General features: G+C 43.3%; 1 protein-coding gene across 3 annotated transcripts; it reads left to right on the plus strand.

The window, feature by feature from the left end:
* The first annotated feature begins 407 nt into the window (after nucleotides 1-407).
* On the plus strand, nucleotides 408-18,603 carry CNR1 (cannabinoid receptor 1). 3 transcript variants are annotated; one of them, XM_041412412.1, is made up of 4 exons: nucleotides 408-615; nucleotides 7,838-7,930; nucleotides 8,377-8,433; nucleotides 13,443-18,603. In XM_041412412.1, the coding sequence occupies exon 4, from the start codon at nucleotides 13,504-13,506 to the stop codon at nucleotides 14,923-14,925; it is 1,422 nt and encodes a 473-aa protein (XP_041268346.1). In that variant the 5' UTR covers nucleotides 408-615; nucleotides 7,838-7,930; nucleotides 8,377-8,433; nucleotides 13,443-13,503; the 3' UTR covers nucleotides 14,926-18,603. The 3 variants fall into 3 exon arrangements, with proteins under 3 accessions (XP_041268346.1, XP_041268347.1, XP_041268345.1); XM_041412413.1 differs by lacking the exon at nucleotides 8,377-8,433; XM_041412411.1 differs by lacking the exons at nucleotides 7,838-7,930; nucleotides 8,377-8,433 and having other exon boundaries at nucleotides 549-615.
* The last annotated feature ends 1,371 nt before the right edge of the window (nucleotides 18,604-19,974 follow it).

Genomic DNA, 19,974 nt, shown 5'->3' on the forward strand with positions numbered 1-19,974 from the left:
GCCGGGCAGCGCCCACGGCCGGCGGGGTGCGGGGTGGGGCACGGCCCGAAACCGAGCCGCTCTCCGCCGCCCGCCCCTGCGGTGTTCCCCGGTGTTCCCATGTCCCTCCCCCGGGGAGAAGTTTGGCCAGCGCCGCCTGTCCGCCCCGGTGCTGCCAGGGCCGGGACAAAAGGCACACACTGACACGTGATGGGCGCCGGGCTTCATAAATGGGACCGGAGCGGGGCGGAAGGCGGGGGGGACGCAGCGGCGGCGTGTGCCGGAGCCACGCCGGGCGCCCGGCGGCTCCCGCGCTGCCTCCCCGCGCCGAGGCGGCGGCGGGGCGGGCGGGCGGCACATGGAGCGGCGGCGGCGGCAGGGCGGCGGAGCCCGGCGTGCCGCCTGAGCCGGGCGAGCGAGGGCGGCGGTGGTCGGAGAGGAGGCGCCGAGGGGAGGGAAGCGAAGAAGGGGAGGCAGCCGGGGGGAGAAGTCTCCCACCTCCTCCTTCCCCTCACCGGCACCGCCTCCTCGGCGCTCCCCAGTGCTGGGGTGCCCGGGTGGGGCGGCGCTCCTGCTCCCTGCCGGGGGTCGGCACGGCCGGAGCAGGCGGGGAACGCGGCCGGTGCCGTGCGGAGGGTAAGGACGGCGCGGGCGGCGGGGGGCAGGGGAGGGCGGCGGGCGCCCCCCGGTCGGGGGCCAGGGACCCGTCGTCCCCCTCAAAGTTTGTTGGCGGCGTGGGTGGGAGGGGGATTTTCGGGGAATGACACCGCCTGCCCCGACGGCGGAACGGGCGCAGGGGAGGCGGCTGCCTGCGGAGCATCCCTCCCCGTGATCCGCCGCTGCGTCCCGCGGCGATCGCGACCCACGCTGCGGCGGGGCCGGGGACCGCGCGGGTGTCGCCTGTGCCCCGGGCACGGCCCCGCGCCGCCGCCTCGGGCGGCTGGGGCGAGTTGGAGGTGGCCCGGGGGCCGCCCGGGAAAAGCCGGTGGTCCCGGGAGCGCAGTTTGGCTTCGGGAGCCCGGCCCGAGGAGGGGGGACCCGGCGGCCGAGGGGAGCCCGGCAGCGGGCGGAGGTGCGGGCGGCTGGTGGCGTTCTGGTTAACACGCGTCTATTCTTCTGTGCGCGGAGCCGGTAGCCTCCCGGGCTCCCACAGGACCTTATCTGACATCGGAGGTTTTTCCTCTCGTCCTGACCCGCTGGTGATTTACAGCGGGTGGCTTTCAGCTTTCGTGTGCACTTTTCCTCTCAAAACTCTGTGAAAAAAAACCCGAAATAAAAGGCGGTTCGCAATTTTGCGCGCAATGATGTTCCGTTAAAAAATGTCACTTAATCGTTCAGCATCCTCAGAATATCAGTCGGGTTTGTTGGTTGTTTGGTTGGTTTGTTTTTGTCTGAAATTTGGAAGTCTGGGGGGAAAAGAGCTGAAAAAGAGTGAGCCTTTTAAACTTCACGCAGCGTTTGTCATGTGAAATCTTCATCTGTTGAGAAATAATTTTGAGTAACCAGATGGGCTTATTTCAAATGGGCATCTTTTTGTCTCAAAGACGTCTGCAAATCTCCATTGAGAATACCCCTGGATGAGGTATGTACCGAGCCTTTGGTAGGAGAGAGCTCATTACTGTGATTGCAGTTTGATTAAGTAAAATGGTGTCAGAAGATGAAGTCCATAGTTTTCCTTCTTTCTCTAAAATTGTCATCACTGTTATTTTCTGTATGGCAGCAAATTATAACATTAAGATTTTCGGCACATGTTTTATTTTTTTTTCTTTCAGAAGATAAAGGGTCATATATAACATACAGCCAGATAGCTTGGGTATCTACTAGGGCTTAAAAAAAAAAAACAACAAAAAAACCCCCACAAAAACAGTGTAGCTTTTTTAACCTGCTAAAGGTGTAGTATTTTTTTTCCTTTTTTTCTTAGATGCATCATGTTGTTTTCATTGTTATTGTTCACCCTTTCTTAAAGGAATATGGCACTCTGCTGGGGGTGGCATTGCTGTTAAGGCGAAGAATCAGAGCGATAGTGAATATGATGTTTAATAACAAAATGTACAGCATTGCAAAAATTACTTGGCTGTGCTTAATTATTTTCGTGTTGCACCTCATATCAACCACCAGTATGGGTTTTTCCTTCTCAAGAAGAGAAAAAAAACCCCTGTGACTATATTAGGAATATTTATTATGCAGGCAGAGTTTATTAAATCAGTCATAAAAGAAATGAATGTAACATCTTTAAACAGTTCAGAAGATGAATGTGTAATTCCTGTTTTGCTTGAGGTTAAAATTAGTTTTGTAGCAACGAGTAACAGCTTTGCTTTATTATCTGTTGGTCGTTGGAATAAGAGGCAGAACCATTTGAATAAAACCATTTTAAAGCAGAATTCATAAAAACAATAATTGTTTGACTGAGCCAGCAGGTACCTATTGCCAAAAAGGAAAAAAAAAAGTTGGCTAGGTAAAGAAATTGACTTATTTGCTGACAATTTAACTCATTGGCCATTCTGTGACACCTAAACTCATGGGAGTGGAATCAAAATACCTATAAAACTCAAGGTGAAGGTGGAAGCAGGTTATAGTATTGCGAGGATGAGCTGGTGGATGCCTTTGATCCTGGCTGTTGTTCTTTGATGAATGATGTGAGCTCAGTTGCATAAAGGACCCCGTCAAAGGCTTTCATGCTCTGTTGAAGGACTGACAGGTCTTAGCCAATGCAAACCTTTCTTTAACTTCCCCTATCACAAGTTTTTGATTGGGCAGCAGAAGTTTAGAAAGAAATAACTTTATTTTATTTCTTTTTGAAGCCATTTTTGACTTTCAGCCTTTAATGTGGCTGTCTCTAAATGCTTGCATCCCACTGGGAATTTTGGTGCTGAAAATGCTACGCACTAGAGAGGGAGAGTTGACGTGGTTTTCTTTTCTATTGAGTTGAGGTGAGGTGGGTGAGGAGACTAAGAATCCAAACTCATGTATTAATTTAGTATTGACCAAGATTTTTATGAATACATTGCCATTCTTGATTCTGCAGGTCTCATGCACTGTCTTCCGCTCGCCTAGTTTCTCTAATTCTGTGTTGTTTAAAGAGAAATTACTGTAACTTCTCAAATGCAAACTTTGTGACCTCTCTAGTCCCATAGTCACCTACCTAGGTGTCTGCAGAATTCATTTTTCTCAATGGTGATTGTTCTTAATTTCTTTCCAGATGTCTGCTTTGTCTTTATGTGACAGTCCTCATGAAACAGTAAATTATTTTTTTGCTGCAATTTCTGAAATAGTTTTGGCTATGTAACATGATGAATGTTCTACAAAACCACTCATTGACCATTTAGGCTAATATTTGGAGATTTTTCACTTCTCTAGCAGCAAATCCACAGTCTGCTGATGGTTTAAAATTCGTACTGTGGGCGACCCTAACACTGGGTTTTGGCCAAGTTCAAAGCAGCTATGCAGATGGACACACAAGACAGAAGGCAGAGGGAAATAGACCCTTTTAATCATAACAAGGCTGCTCTTGTTTTCTTATCTACAGTGGAAATGCATGTAAGTCCCTTGTACCTAAAAGCAAGCTTGCAAATGTGCCAGAATAGACAGCAAGAGCATTTGTTATTAATGCAAAGTTAAAAATGTGCCAACCTGTCTTCTCAGTGCTGCTCTGTATGTCTCCATTTCTAGGCTAACACTGTACTGCTGCCAAAAGTGCACATCCCATCGCTGTTGGTGGGATAAGGATTCCCCCCCAAAACTCACACCCTTTGAAAGTGTGTGGCTTTGTTAATGACTGCTGAAACCAGCTATGTATGACCTGTCCTTTTGAAATGCCTATAAAGACTTATAAATCAATTTCTCGTTAGAAAGAACTTTTCTTTTTTTCCCCTTTTTCCCGAAGGTACCATTGTTGCCCATGAAAAATGACTGGGTTTGCAACATAAGGTCGGAGCACATTTTATTCTGCCATTTGTGCCTCATGCAGGGGCATTATGGTGATGCACACCCCTAGCTTGGTTCTGCCTCTCTTTGGTAGGAACAGCCTTTCTTGGTGAAACTGGCCACTTCCAAATTACAGACAAAATAGGTATTTCATTACAGTGCATGACAGTATGATGTTCACTTCTCATACCTTGGCTGGACTGTTGGTGAAAGTGGATGTTCTGTGCAATTCAGATGTTGTATTGTTTGTGTAGATTGAGGCTAGATGGCATCAAATAGTGCCTCATCCTGCATTAACCTCTTTTATGGCAATTATGCATTCTTAAGATGTGATTACTCACTGCAAAGTACTGAGCAGGAGCAGGTCCGTACTGTCAATTCCCTTTCAGCCCTCACTGGAGTAGTTTCCACCTTTCTGTGTTTTTGGAAACATTTCAAAGTTTATGTTTAGGATCTTGAGGGGCTCCTACCTTCCTGTTCTCCTGAGTATGTGAAACATGTTCTCAGAAATCACTGCTCTTAGTCAGTTGTACCTCTGTTTTAAAGAATGCAGCACTGAAGTCCAGGCTGTGTACATGCCTGGAATGTTAGGTGACATGTATATATACATGCAAAATAACTTTTGCAGGATCTCAGTGATAGATATATTATTTTTAGATTCTTGCTTTTAGCCAAAAAGGCTGTGCATAAGGGGATTCAGAAGGATGTTCACCAATCATCGTGCCTATATTTTTTGTACCTACACTTGTCTGCGTGTAATCTAGCACTTGAAATTTGGGTTTATGCATGACATACTGCAGGGTTTGTGAGACTTCAGTTCTTCCTCTAGGCATTTTTTGCCTGGTTTTTTTTTTTTTTTTTTTGTTTATGTCTATTTGTAAGTTTATGCATAGAAGTATACCTATATATAAAGTCATAACTCATCCCTCAGTATATTTTAGCTATTTTTACAAGTCTGATGTAATAGTGGTTGGAGTCTCTCCACAATTTGTTGTTCTGCTACTTGGATATCAAATTCTACTGTAATTCTTTTTCACTTCTCCTCTTCCCTCCCTCTCTCCTTTTTTTAAAAAAAGAAAAGCATCTGCATATTTCAAAGACATACACCATTGCCAAGCAATCTGGTGTAGTGGCTTAATATGCTGGCAAATAACTTCACAAGTTATTTGTGTGTGTGAAGGCAGTATATTTGAATATCATTATATTGTGAATGTAACTATGAAGACAGTTATCTGAGCTTATTTAAACCTTAGGAAAGGCCAGACAGCTCCAGAAATGGAAAAAAAATGGTTTTTATTTTTTAATTGGGAGTGCGTATTTTTGTCCTTTGCTAAGGCTGGTGGCACGGGACATCACAATTGCCAAAAGCCTTTTTGTCCTAGCTTCTGAGCATTGCCAGTACTTGATGGCCTAAAAAAAGTCTGCAGCAGAGGCAGACTCTTGAAGACTGAGGTAGAAGGGATGTTGCTTTGCAATGTGTTGCTGGCCCTCTGCACTAACATTTGTCATTGACTGTGAACCTCTTTTTCACTTTTGGTGTGTTTGTCCACCGTATGTGTCACTCAGTGGCTCCATTTGAGCACTCTCTTCCATTCCACCTTTGAAGTCTGTATCCTGTATGTCATTTTCCTTAAGCAGTTTGATTTTTGTTAATGTCCCTGGCCAAATGTGCTCAGCTAACCTCTCTTGAGTGTCCCCACCCTGGTCCCAACTGTGAGTGCGTACAGTGCTGTCCTTTTCTCTGACCTTACCAAGGATGGCTTCTCAGAGCCCTTTGCATCTCTCTTCATCATTTGAATACAGATCAGAAATGGACTTTCAAAAGAGCAAGTCATTGCCTGCAGAGCAAGCAGTGGATCTGTTCTTTCTTTATGGTGAGATCTGAAAAATCCCACTAGCTTTATCTTTCAGCTTATGGAGGTGTCTCTGAAGTTCGCACAGCTCAGAAGAGGAGGGAGGTTTTCTCTCGTGAATTTTCTTCTCCACCTGATCTGCTTTCCTCCAGCGTATCATGAAGGCAATTCTTCTCTTTCTCTAAAATCTGTATCCCTGCCTCACTGAGGCAATTCCACTTGGGTCTTCCTTTTTTACCTTTCTCCACTTAGCTCCTGTCTTGCCTGGAGATGCCTTATTCCCAGTGTAAGGACAGTAGTTATCTTTCCTCTCTCCTAGCAATCCTTACCACACCAGTAACTTAACCCACATTACCACTGCTCTCGGCATCTCCTTGCATCTCATGATTTCTTTAATTAAAACTTGTTGCAGCCAGTTTGTTGAGGGGGGATGAGAAGGCAGACATATACTCTGTACAGTTTATGAGAATTCTCCCTGGAGCCTGATGTTTTTGCTATCTTTCTGTCTCTAAACCTTACTCTTTTAATAAAGTTCACTAATATCTTCTGCTGCAACAAATTTGTGACCTTCTGTGTTCTGTTCTGGCCATTGCATGAAAACTAGGAGTGATTATCTCCCTCTCTCTCTCTCTTTTCTTCCTAATAACTGTGGTTTTCCCCCAGTTTGATCGTCTAGATATTACATTCTTCTGGAGACCTTTCGCATTTAGCATCCAATGGAGCCTGGTCTTTTATGTTCTGCTCTGTTGTTTCAAATTACTTCTCTCCCTTAAACTACGCATTGTGTACTAAGCTGCCATTTCTTCTAGGTACTTCCAGGAGATTGAGTGTTAACTCCTTATCACTTTTGCACCTGGCTGAGCTTCTCTGTTCCCATTTAGCATTTATGTCAATTCTGCTCAGCAATAAGTGCCTGCACCTTTTGGCATTAGAGAATTGCTAGAGAAGAGGCTGGAAATGACAGAATATCTGTTGGAATTTTAAAATCCGAGATGAACTCTTTTGTGAAAAACTTTCAGAGTTCAAAATTAACCAGCTTCCATTACAGTTCTCTTCCATTTTCTTTAAAATGTGAGTACCACAGCATTGTATCAAACTTTTCATATTATCTGTTCATTCTGCTTTATTGGAAAAGAAGAATAGAAAGTCCTTAATTGGGAAACCTGTCCCTAAACTGGAGCTGATTTTAAGCAAGTAACCAGGTCACGATTGCTTCACTGTTTCATTTCATCTGTGTCTTTCACACTTCAGCAAGACTCCTCATCCTCTTCCAAAATTTGATCTTTAGATGAAATTAAAGACAATATGAAGTAAACTGTGAAAGATGTTTAAATCTACAGTTTTACAATAGCCACCTCTGCCTTCCATCCCTTCTCCAAAGCTGGGCAGAGCAGGTAGCTCTAGTTTCCTGTTAATATGACCCTGATGGTCCCCTTGTGACTTCAGTACTTCATCTTGTCTACAGCTTGGTAGGAAATGTGTTGTATAAGGGGTTGTGTTTTACAAGCTGAGGAGTTTTGGGTGACCTCAGGAGTTCTAGAGATTTTTCACAAGCAGACAGTGCAGCTGCCCCCGCTCTTCCTCCTCTGCATCTCTGTGGGATGCAGGAGGTGCATCCTTGGTTTGCTTAATTCAGAGGAAGGGCTTCAAGCTACGCCTCTCATCAGGCATGCACCCTGCCTCTTGGAATATCACTTGGTGTCATTATTTCTGGATGTTTAGCTCTCAATCCAACATGGAACAACTCGAGCAGTTCAGAGATGGGCAGCAGGATGTAGTGGTTGCCAGCATGCTTGCCTGGCTCACAGAGAGCAAAGTTTTGGTCCTTACCCCACACCAGAAGGAGCAGGACTTCAGCCTTGCTTTCAGCTGTCTATGATCTTAGACACATGCATTTGCTCTGGCTGTTTGGGATGTAAGGTGCAGCCTCCTTTTCTCTGTGCCTGCAAATTGCCTGTGCTAAAACTGGTACACACATCTTGCCAACTTTGGAGGGAGGAGGAAAATAATAATATTCCTTTAAAAATAGTGTCCATCACTGATTAACACCCTGTTTTCCCCCTTGTTTTGTTTTTGTTCAGGTTGTCAGCTGCTGGATGCTGGGGGGTGTCACATAGGAGCTATTTGCCCACACATTGGAACAGTCCAGCCCTTATCCTGCTAGTGTGCAAACGGTATGTTAATTAACACAAATAACCATGTAGCTGTGCCTTCTTGCTAATTAAGGTTCAGTTTGCCAAAGATATGATCATGTTATATAAGAACAAAATTGGGTTCATTACTTGCATGCCCTAGTTTACCCCACAGCTGATAGTGCCTTGCTATATCTAGAAGATAACATCCCTAATTTGCTCCTCTCCTAGTGTTTGTGCTCCTTCCCAATCCCTCACACTGAGAAAATTCTGACTGAAATGAATGCAAGTTTTCCTGAATTAGGAGTGACAGCATATTTGCCATTTTTAGCCTAGGAGTAGCACAGTTTTGGAGATGGAGTAGTAAACCAGTAAATAGGATAGGGGTAACATTGCCTTCGCATTCTTCTCAACATGTGTTTTTTCCTTACTTGGTGTTACTGAGTCTGAGAGTGCCATTTCTCAGTCTGCACATTTCTTTCTCTAAGGCTTGGAAACCTTGTTCTGTCCTCGAAGCTGTATTGTCCATCACCATATGGGATAAGGTAATTATTAGCCATATAAATTTTCATTTAATAGGACAGTTCTAATTCTAGAGGCCAACAGTTACTGTGGTAGATCTCATTTCTCTCACAGTTTTATAGCTGACTGCATATGAGTGTAAATTATTGCTGTTTCTCCTGTGGTAGTACTTTGTGGACCCAGTTTGGGAGGAGTCCCAGTTATTGGGCGCTATGCAAACTTATCAGAAGATATTGCTCTTCTCTGAATGACTTAGAACCTTATAAGGTATAAACAAGGACAGTGCATTTGTATATTTTTATGCATTCAGAAATTGATTGAATTCTCCCTACTTGTCCTTTAGCCTGTTCTTAATTAACTATGATTATCGTAAAAGAAATGTATAGACATGGAGATCAAAATATTTTCTAAAATGTAAGCCAGAAAGGTTTGATTGTGGATTTTGCTTTCTTGTTTTGATTCCTTTTCTTGCAATGTCAACATTTTTGCAGCTATCAGTATCATCATTGTATTGCTCATAATTACTTCTGAGGAAGAGCATAAATACTCACTCTTTCTTTTCAGGCTATTAAAATTGCTTTATCAATCATCCTGTTTTGAAAATTGTAACAAATTCAGCTCTTTTTGTAGACAATGATAAAAACTTCCCAGCTCTCCTTCTATCCCAGAACAGCAGGAGAAGATAGGTAATAGCATTTTAATGAGGTCATGTTCTTGTTCCCCAAGTGAACTGGTCTTGTGGACCAACAAGAAGCCCAGAGGAGGTATAATTCCCCCTGTTGTCCTTGATGATGAGTTACCAGCCTCTCATGTACTATATCTATTTTTTATTTTACCTGAGGTGCATTTACATTCTGATACCCAAGCATCTTTTAGGGCTATATGTAAGCAGACAGTGGAGGGCACTAGTAAGGCTTGCCCCCTCAACTCCTCGCTAGTTCTTTCACTTTGAAGGCAGAGCCTCACAAAGGTGTGTCTTCAACCTTCAGGTGAAGTTTAGCACCTCACGTGTTTGATCCCTGGTCAAGTAGGCAGGGAGGAAGGGCTGAAGGAGATTGAACGCTGTCGTGCAGACGGCTGAGCCGGGAGTTTGTCAAAGCCACTCCACCTAGTGGCAGTCACTTGGCACGGCTGGTCTGGCAGTGCCCACCAGCAGCTGCTGGATGGTGGGAGAAGGGTCTGAAATGGTGCTCAGCTGTGATTGTTCTGGTCGGGTCCTCAAGATAAAAGATCCTTGAAGTTTTTCTCTGTTGTTTAATTCTTATCCGCAATCATAATTCAGTACTTGATGTGAATTGCTGCGTGCAGTTGTGGAAATACATGAAAAATTTTGAGTGCCAGTGTCAGTGAAGCCTCTCCTTCACATTTAATCAATGTTTCAGTCTTTTAAAAGCTGTTTTAAAATGAGTGAGGTAGTTGAGCTCATTTATGGAAGGAATGAAGCTGAGAGCTTTGAAAACTCAAGAGAAGTTGGAAGAGTGGATTCTGGCAGCGCAGGAGAGTTCTTGGCAGAACAAGGAGGCTTTTCCCTCATGTTCTCTGCCCATGAGGGGAGCTTTCTGTAGCACACAGCTGTCACTCCAGCCCCAGGGAGAGAGGATGAGCCTGTGTGGAGGACACTTCTTCCCTGTGGAAACTCTGAGAAGCCAGAGGGGCTCCTGGAATATTTCATGTGGGGATGGTCATGGCTGTTGGGCAGGATGGGTTTGAGTTGTGTTGAAGCCAGCTGCAAAGAGCAGTGTGGCTGCGTGGTGTGGGGTGTCTGTTTTCGTGGGTGCTGCCTGCTCACCACTCCGGGTTTGGACAGAAATGCTCAGAGTCAAAACGCTCAGAGCACTGGCATTGCTTCTGTCACTGTCTGTTCTTTCTACATCAAATTGTGCAGCACCTGTGTCCTGATATCTGCAGTGCCAAAGATCCAGTCTTGCATCACAGCTATGGAAAACCTCGCTGATCTCTTCAGTGCATTTTAGTAGTGAGCTTGTACTGGGAAAAGCTAGTATCTAAATCAAAATAAATGAATTTCCTGTAAAGTGTAATTCCAGATCAGGCAAATGGTTGTTTTACTGCAACTTTAATAAAAATCAACTGCAGCTTGAATAGTTGCATGCACACATACTGCTAGAAATTTCCAATTAGGATATTCCCAGTAGCAAACAAAACCAAAATTAATGTTAGCAGCATCCCCCAAAGCCTAAACTACACTACTAATGAACTCCCAAGTACTTTCAAAGAAAACTCTCTTTGCAGAGACAATAAGGCGAAAATTACTGTAATAATCTCAATGTAAAAATACAGAGAAAAAAAAAATCATTGACATTCAAAGTAAGACTTGCCTCTCCTGATCCCATTAACCATGTTGTTAGCGTAGCATATGCATGCATAGTGATGTTGTCACATAACTCACTGCCACCTTCAAAAGAGCACACAAGAATTCGTGTTCTTTCATTTGTATTTCAAATAAAGGTAGGGGTTGCATGGCACCTAATTCTGAGAAAGTCTGTACTTGACATGACTCCAGCAGGGATCAGCTACCTCATAACAGTTTGTTTGTCTGTCTAGCAGAAGTGCTCAGTTGAATACAATTTATGAAGCTTCCCTCAGACATAATCTTTTCGACATGGTGCTGTGGCTTTACTCATTAAAATGGTTCTCTTCTGTCAAAAATAAGCTTTAATAGCAGAGGATACCACAGCAATCTTTACATATTTATAGAACTACCTTTTTATTTAATATTTTTGGGTAGTTTTCAAATTAAGGACACATTCTTCACTTCTGGTTGTAAAATGGTGTTACAATGCCAAGCTTAAAGTTGCCAGGCTTCGCCCAAAGCAGATTTATCAGCAGAGTCATCTTGGCAGTGTGTAACATCTGCAAATTCTCTAGGAACAGCTATAAAACAGAAAAGTACCTTCCATATTAGATGATTGCTGTTCATTTTTAATGTATGCTTCAGTGACATTTCCCTCCTTCAGTGCTCACGCCCTCAAAATTAAATTCCTTAATACTGTCTGTCTGTCTAATAATTGTTATTTGCTGAGCAAACTGTGTCTGCAAAAGCTGACTCAGCCAGTATATTTTGTGTTTTGTGACTATCCCGGTAAGGGTTGTTTGTACTCATACTTTTTGCAACATTGAAGTTGCAGTGTCCTCTGGAGGTCTAAGTTCATGTATTCCCTTTAATACTCAATGTCCAGGCGCAGGCCTTTTAATAAAAGGCAAAACTTGAAAGAGCTATGGAAAAATTTTTGAGTGTTCACATGCTATAAGGGCAGTATAAATATATCATCAGCAGTGATCTGTGCTTCTTTGGAAATGCTCATGATTTCACATATTTTTTGAGTACTGCTATTGTTGTAGAGAGATGTTTTCTTTTTTCCTATGGTTTTCATGGGAAAAGAGAGCAGTGGTACCTACTGTGCATGTCTTCTCTTTAGGGACTGCTTTTCTTCTTTCCTATGGTTTTCATGGGAAAAGAGAGCAGTGGTACCTACTGTGCATGTCTTCTCTTTAGGGACTGAGGTGATCAGTGCTCTGGCAGATAAACTCGTGTAGCCTTTCTGACCATTTATTGTCAGTTGTGTAAAGTGAACAGGTTAGGTCAGTACAAGCTGATGTACTGGCATCTAGGATTTCTTGAGTGCAACAATTTCCTCCATACTAAAAACAAGAAGAAGCTTGGTTTGCTCCGATTAATCATCGAGATGTCCCATAGCAGATGTAGAATATTTGTAGCACACAAAAGGAGTGATTCTGGCTCTTATTTGTATTCAGATCACTCTCATCCATTGAGGTGGTGGAGGGGGGCCCTAAAGCAGATGTTCAATCCATATTCAAGGCATTTTCTATCAGCAAAGTAATATAAAGGAGTACAACATAACAAGAGCTGTAAGACTTGTCTTGCCTGCTCAGGTGCTGATGGGGTCCTCTCCCAAGGGAAGCCTGCCCAGGAGTTGTTCCCCACAACTAGTCACCATCTGTGAGAAAAGACTGTACTGGGTAGATCTCAGAGATCAATGGCTACTTGGGGACCTTCTGCTGCATCCCTCCAGTTTTGGAGGGGACAGAATGTTTCTGAGAGTGTCCCCAGGGGTACAAGTGACGTTACAATGCGTCTTGCAGAAGCAGTAGCTCCTGGTTCCTTTTGCCTGGAATTTTGGCCACTGCTTAAACTTTGTGCCATGTTTATCTAGGCAAACTTGAACTGCCCTGACTGAGGCTTCTGGTGTGTACAGAGAAGATCACTGATTCTCTCACTGATTTAGCACAGCTGTCACCTTTCCTGAAACTGTGGACAGAGCTGGGTAACAGCTGGCTAACCCACCTCCCTCATATTGCTCAAACATCCCAGTACCTTAGTTGGCTTAGCAGAAGGAAGGAATAATCTTTGTATATGAGTGTAATGAAGCTGTATAGTTATTGATCAAATACCTTGCTAATAAATTTGCAGTTGCAAATTCAGGATGTTAATAGACCTCCGATTGCTGTAGCAGGATAATAAGAATATAGAGGCATACTGGGTGAACTGTGAAATCTGGAGCGCATGGCTCTGTCCCTGTTGCCTCTCTGTTGTCAATTTTTAAAAACCCTCAATGCCTTTTGAAAGAAAAACAAAGAAGGTGGTGACTCAGTTTAGTGCTGCTCCTGCAGTGGCACTTGGTATTATCTAAATGAAGTAAGCCCAAGGAATATTGGTCTGCAAGGTGCTTTGCAATCAGAAGCTGAGAAAAATATATTTCTGGTGGAGCAGCTCATAAGGTTTTGATGAGAAATGAAAATTTCTTTCCTGTGAAACAGTCAATTCCCTGTGCCTTTGTTTTTCACGTCGCTTCTTTGTGTAATTCAGTTTTAGTGAAATCCAGGTGATTTCTCTCTTAAGTGCTCAATCCACCCTGATTTCCCACAGTGGCGAAGTTAGACCTGCACTGAATACCAGAGAAGGGTTGGTTGTGTTTGACGCAGTTCAGCTAAGTTGTCCGAGGAGTTTGTCTCCCTGTTTATGTTAATGAAGTCTGATCTTTTCCCCATATAGGACTTCCTCCGATGCATTTTTCCATCCCCCAAGTATCTCTGAAACCAACAAGACTGGGGTTATGAAGTCAATTCTAGATGGCCTCGCAGATACAACTTTCCGAACAATCACGACAGATCTCCTTTACGTGGGCTCCAACGATATCCAGTACGAAGACATGAAAGGCGACATGGCATCCAAGCTGGGGTACTACCCCCAGAAGTTCCCTCTTTCTTCCTTCAGGGGTGATCCTTTCCAAGAAAAAATGACTGGAGGAGATGATTCCCTGTTGAGCATTATTCCCTCAGAGCAGGTCAACATCACAGAGTTTTACAACAAGTCCCTGTCCACTTTTAAGGATAATGAGGAGAATATACAGTGCGGGGAGAACTTTATGGATATGGAGTGTTTCATGATCCTGAACCCCAGCCAGCAGCTGGCCATTGCCGTGCTGTCGCTCACCCTGGGCACCTTCACAGTCCTAGAGAACCTGCTCGTCCTGTGCGTCATCCTCCACTCCCGAAGCCTCCGGTGTAGACCCTCCTACCATTTCATCGGCAGCCTGGCTGTGGCCGACCTCCTGGGCAGCGTGATTTTTGTCTACAGTTTTGTGGATTTCCATGTTTTCCACCGGAAGGATAGCCCCAACGTCTTCTTGTTCAAACTGGGTGGAGTTACAGCCTCCTTCACCGCCTCTGTAGGTAGCCTTTTCCTCACGGCAATAGACCGGTACATCTCTATACACAGGCCGCTAGCTTACAAAAGGATTGTTACCCGACCAAAGGCTGTCGTAGCATTTTGTGTGATGTGGACCATCGCTATCGTAATAGCCGTTCTTCCTCTGCTCGGCTGGAACTGCAAAAAGCTCAACTCTGTTTGTTCGGACATATTCCCTCTCATCGATGAGACGTACCTGATGTTCTGGATCGGGGTCACCAGCGTCCTCTTGTTGTTCATTGTCTATGCCTACATGTACATTCTGTGGAAGGCTCACAGCCACGCTGTTCGCATGTTGCAGCGAGGCACACAGAAAAGCATAATCGTTCAGTCGACGGAGGATGGTAAGGTACAGATCACTAGGCCTGATCAAACTCGTATGGACATCAGGTTGGCCAAAACCTTGGTCCTTATCCTAGTTGTTTTAATCATATGCTGGGGCCCTCTCCTCGCCATCATGGTGTACGATGTCTTTGGGAAAATGAACAAGCTCATCAAGACTATCTTTGCCTTCTGTAGCATGCTCTGTTTGCTGAATTCAACAGTGAATCCCATCATCTACGCTCTGAGGAGCAAGGACTTGCGACACGCCTTCCGCAGCATGTTCCCCACCTGCGAAGGGACGGCGCAGCCCCTGGATAACAGCATGGAGTCTGACTGCCAGCACAAACACGCCAACAACGCGGGGAACGTGCACAGGGCTGCCGAGAGCTGCATTAAGAGCACAGTTAAGATTGCCAAAGTTACCATGTCTGTCTCCACAGACACAACTGCTGAAGCGTTGTAAGTCAGAGACTTCTCAGTGTTGTGAAAAAAGGAGTTTTAAGTTTTAAAAAACTAAAAATTAAAAAAAATCAACAACAAAGAAAACCAAACCCATGGCTTAACGTGTTTGTACACTCCTGTAATATTTTTTGGTTTGTCACTGTAAACTGAGCGATAATTGTGTTAAGAGCATTACCATCAGTCAGTTCTTCAGGTTTTACAATTAGGGATCCTAGCTAAATTTTCACAAGTTTTTCTCAAAAGGAGTTTACTGAATAATAATGTTTCCTGAAAGAGGACAGAGAAAATACCAGATTAGCAATTGTTCCTTTGGGGGTGTGAAGAAGAATTGTGAAACCTAATTGAAAAATAACACGTCCTAAACCAATACCATCAAATAAGAAAAAAAGCCTTGTAATCATGCTGTTCATTTCAATGTGAAATGTATTTCTTGTCTGTAAGTAATAGGAGTTTCTGAATTTTTCCAAAAGCAGCAGTGCTGAGTTTAGAGGTTTTGTAAAACGTGTTGTGTCCCGTGAATTGTGTGCTGTTTTATTATGTGTTATTGATATTTGTCTGATTAAACAAAGTGATAAGGTAGAATTCCGTGGAAATAACGTGAAACGTGATATGTAAACCCCATTGAAAACACTTACTGTATTTGAAGAATTCCTATGAGACATTTTGGAAATTTTACACTTTTAGTGGTCTTCTGTGGACTTAGAGGAGAGGCTTTGTGTTCTTCTACTAAAATTATTTCCCCACTGCCTTTTACTTTCATATGCATATGAGACTAACAGCAACAGAGGAATAGAGGAGGAATGTGAGAAAGGAATGCACTGGTTCAGACTTTTAAATACCACTGCGTTTATACAGAAGGATTATTTTTGGTTGCACAGACTGCTGCCCTGCTCTTGGGTGTTGCCTGAATATGAGTACTGAAAAGCAAAAGGTCCTGGATATTTGGCTCCTTTAATGGGCGTCTGGTTTTAAGCCATGTGCTGGTGTTGGACCACTGAAGACAGCATGTGTCAGACTCAATGTGTGATGTTATCACTGTGCAGTCAATGTATACTTGAAGTGTGTCACATTCCTGTATCCCAGGTCGAAGCAGATTCAGAGCCTGAGATGCCAAAATCTCGTCTTCACTAAAAGAGGAGGAAATATTGTCAGACATTTTCTTATTGTGTGAGCGTGTATATAAATAAATATCTCTGTGTGTGTACGTGTGTGTGCGTGTGTGTGTGTGTGTGTGTGTGTGTTAGTATTCTAACCAGTGTGAGTCATGGTAGCATAGCTAAGATAGGACACTATGACCAAATGTAACTGTATTTCTTGTTGCACGCTTTGCACACGAATTCTGTTTCTAAAATTGAGTTCTTCCAATTGATTACTGGTGAAAGCACCATATTAAGAACATCTTGATCCACGCCAAAGCGTGTATCCATGTGCTAGAGGAAGCAACCTTTCAGTTGCACTTGAGAATAAAGGGAAATGAGAGGTAGAGAGCATGGAGTGAGCCCGCACTGACAAACGCTGCAGCTGTTGATGGTGTTCCTGAAGACTGAGAAAGCCAGGACTAAATTGTAGTTTGTTTTAAGGTTGTGAGTATTCAAATCTGATAGCTTGCATTGGGGTGCGTCTCTCTGAAGCCACTGACAAGGTTTAACACTACCAGGAGGAAGTTACTGAAGGAACATAGTGGCTCTGTTCCATGGTGGGACAGTTTCTGCAGCCTGGGACTGTCACAAGGAACATGTTACCAGGTAGCCTTTGCAGCACGGATATTCTGTGATTCTGTTCTGAGTCATAAGGTCTGGGATCCTCTACACTGCTGCCGTGGTTTTTCTGACTGTTTCCTCACCCTGCTGTCTGATTTCTACCAAAAGAGCTGAAAATGCAGCTTAGTCCTTTAGCTGCCTGGCACTTACTGCAGCAGGGGTGACTTTCTCCGTGGCACAGGGCAAGTGGAGCCAAATCCAGATTGTCCTGCCACCCATCCTTGTGCTTAAGTAGGGAGAGAGAGGGAGCAACAGCCCCGGGTCTCTGGCTCCCTTGGTGCGGGCCAGAGCAGCCAGCTGAACAATCACCCAGCTCCTTTCAGCCAGTGGCTCTGTGGGGGTGCACATGGCTCCAAGTTTAGGCTTGGGGAGGGATGGCATGTTTTAAAGATAAGATTGGACCAGGTGAGGTGCTGAGCAATAGCTGGAAGAGACAGGGGTACTTCCCTCCTCCACCCCCCTGCCCTAGAGCTTTCCTGTGTGATGGGACAGGGCACCACACTCACTGCAGTCAGCCAAAACCAGTGGGTTGCAGAGGAATCCCCGAGGCTGTCAAGTCCTTCTGAAAGACCTTTCTTATACCTAGGTCTAGTCCATCCTAAAGCAGTCCTCTTAGAGGAGTGGGGGAAAGCCCATTTGAAATGTTAAGGGTATTTTAAGAGCCATTTTTGAAACTGTCTTCTTGTGAATTAAATGCAAACTTTGTGGAATTTTGTTGTGCATTCAAGTTCTAAATTTTACGATAAATCATGGGACAATGGGGCTGTCTTGGCACTTAACTTGGTGCTTACTGATATAATAAGAAATAGCATCCTGTGAAATGTTATCGTCTATCATCAGTATCTTCATTTGCATAATGAGTTTTTCTAAAGCTCTGGGAACTGCATCGGTTCACTTAGAACCATTTATTAAAGAGTTGGCAACAATTTCCTTACATGTTGCACACTAAGTAGAACTATTCTTTCATGAGAAAAATCTGCTGCCGTTCCAAGATAAGCTGTACTTATACTTGAGCTTTAGATATTCCTAATTTGCAGTTGGCTACCTTCACTTAGTGATAGCACAGCCAAACGATACTGTGTTCCACAGCCACCCACACCATCATAATCATCATCATCATCGTCATCCACCCACCCACCACCTCTAGTTGCAGTTATGTGTGTATGTACCAACTACAAGTGTCACGTATCTACTGAGAAAACCATCTATGTCACACATGTGCAGAGTTAGATTCTCGACAGTCTAATTGTATATTTGTATGATACAATCTCCTCAGTGCTGTGCAATCACTATCCACATCTTGCACTGGCCTTTTGATGAAAATTTTAGTGTGTCTGTTGTGAGATAGGCAGCGCATTCTCCCTGCTGTTATTGGGCTGAATGTATGTAAATAAGTGGTTAAAAAAAAAAAAAAGTCATCTGTACAAGCAGTGGCCTAAAAAGTCTGTAATTGTGGACTAGGAAAATTGTTGAAGTTGCTGTGACATCTCAAATACTACCTTTGAATAAACTGTTTACAGGGTCTCTTGGGATGCTGTTTCACAGTGAAAGGAAAATTTTTCCTTGTGATAATATGAGGTAAAGAAATCAGATTACCTGAGATTTTTATTTCCAGTGTTTCTAAGTGGAGAACATAACTCTTTATTGTCTGTAAATCTAACATTATTACTTCCTCTTAGAAGAATATTGTATCATTAGATGTTTGTTTGAGCTGGTAACGTTCTTGCAAATGTTGCAATATTTTTCATTAGCAACCTGTATAATAGTTTGTACACAAGTACTGTTCAGATTGTCATGAAAAGTAGCTTTGACCATTTACTTACCAGTAGCAGAATAGTATTTCTGTAAGGTTTCCAGTGTATTCCTACCATATCATATTTTATTTCTATAATGTAATTAAACTGTTATTTATTCAAGGAGAAAGAGTATTCCTCTGTTTTTTTGTTTTCCAAATTTTGAGATAACTGAGGGAAGCAACGTGATAATGCTGCCTCATCCCACGATCTGGTGCTCTACGTTTTGTTTATAAGTTTGTCTGTCAGATTCTGAAACAACTGCTTAAACAACTTGACAACAGGTTGTCAAGCTTTGTGGGTTTTAATTGTACGTTGATGTGTTTGAAGGAGGAGGTAGATCATATAGTTTATATTTGTGTATCCAGTACTATGGAGACGAGAGAAATGACAGTTCAAACTGCATCTTCTGTTTCATTATGTAGGCAATTTCCCCTTTCCTCAGTATTAGCCAAAATGCAATAAATTCCTTTTGCCTTCCTCAGATGCCTGTTAGCTCAAAGATGTCACATTAAGACAAACCCATGTACTTCAGAAAAACAAAACGCAAAAGAACAGAAGAAAGGAATACAAATTAAAGTAGTGCTGCCAGCAGCAGTGATGACCTAAATTAGTTATTGGGGGTTGTAAATGTAATCAAAGATTTGAGACAAACAAAGAGTTAGTCTAGTTTTGGCCTGTGCCAGTGGGGACAGAGGTGATGGGTGTAGGGAGTGGATGATGAAGTGGCCCAGGAGGGATTCATTGAAGCTGTGCAGAGAGAGCAGGCTCAGCCGTGCCACTGCCTATGAATCACATTAAAGTGCTCCCACTGCTGCTCATCCACATATGAAAGGAAGGGTTGAAAAAGCCCACTAAATGCTGTAGAAAGGTCCCTGCCTATTTCAGAGGATCAGTTTTCCATATGACTTAATCTCAGATTCATGTTACTCGGGCAATTTTCCTTCTTCACATCTGTGGTTTGCAAACATCCTTAGGGGATAAAATGAGCATGTCACAGAATCAGGAATCATTTAGGTTGGAAAAGTCCTCTAGGATCATCAAGTCCAAATATGAACCCACACTGCCAAGGCTTGGGATCATGGTTATGTCACAATATTTTTACTTTTAAAAATTGGGTCAGTGGTGAATTGAGAAAGTCTTGGCAAAGCAAAAGCAACTAGAAATAAAAGATTAGCTCTTAATCTAATCTTTAACTGCATAGTACATTTAAATTAAATCTGAATACTTCTGCTAAAAGCTGTCACTTTCAAAGCAGCCAGGAGACAATTCTCTCTGTATTTCCATGGTCATTGGAAAACAAGGGTTATGCTGCTACAAACCAACAGCTCCTCTTGACAGTAACATCTGGCTGTATTTATAAGTCTGTTCTGAACAACACAAGAGAAAATAATGACAACTTTCCAAGCAACTGCTTTCCCACACTATACCAGCTCAGGAGGCATGCGGGCAAATGTGCTGTCATCGTTTCAGCCCTTCACATTAACATCGCTTATT

The sequence above is a fragment of the Onychostruthus taczanowskii genome, unplaced genomic scaffold (genome assembly GCF_017590055.1).
Source record: "Onychostruthus taczanowskii isolate IOZ18803 unplaced genomic scaffold, ASM1759005v1 scaffold39, whole genome shotgun sequence".
Classification (NCBI taxonomy): domain Eukaryota; kingdom Metazoa; phylum Chordata; class Aves; order Passeriformes; family Passeridae; genus Onychostruthus; species Onychostruthus taczanowskii.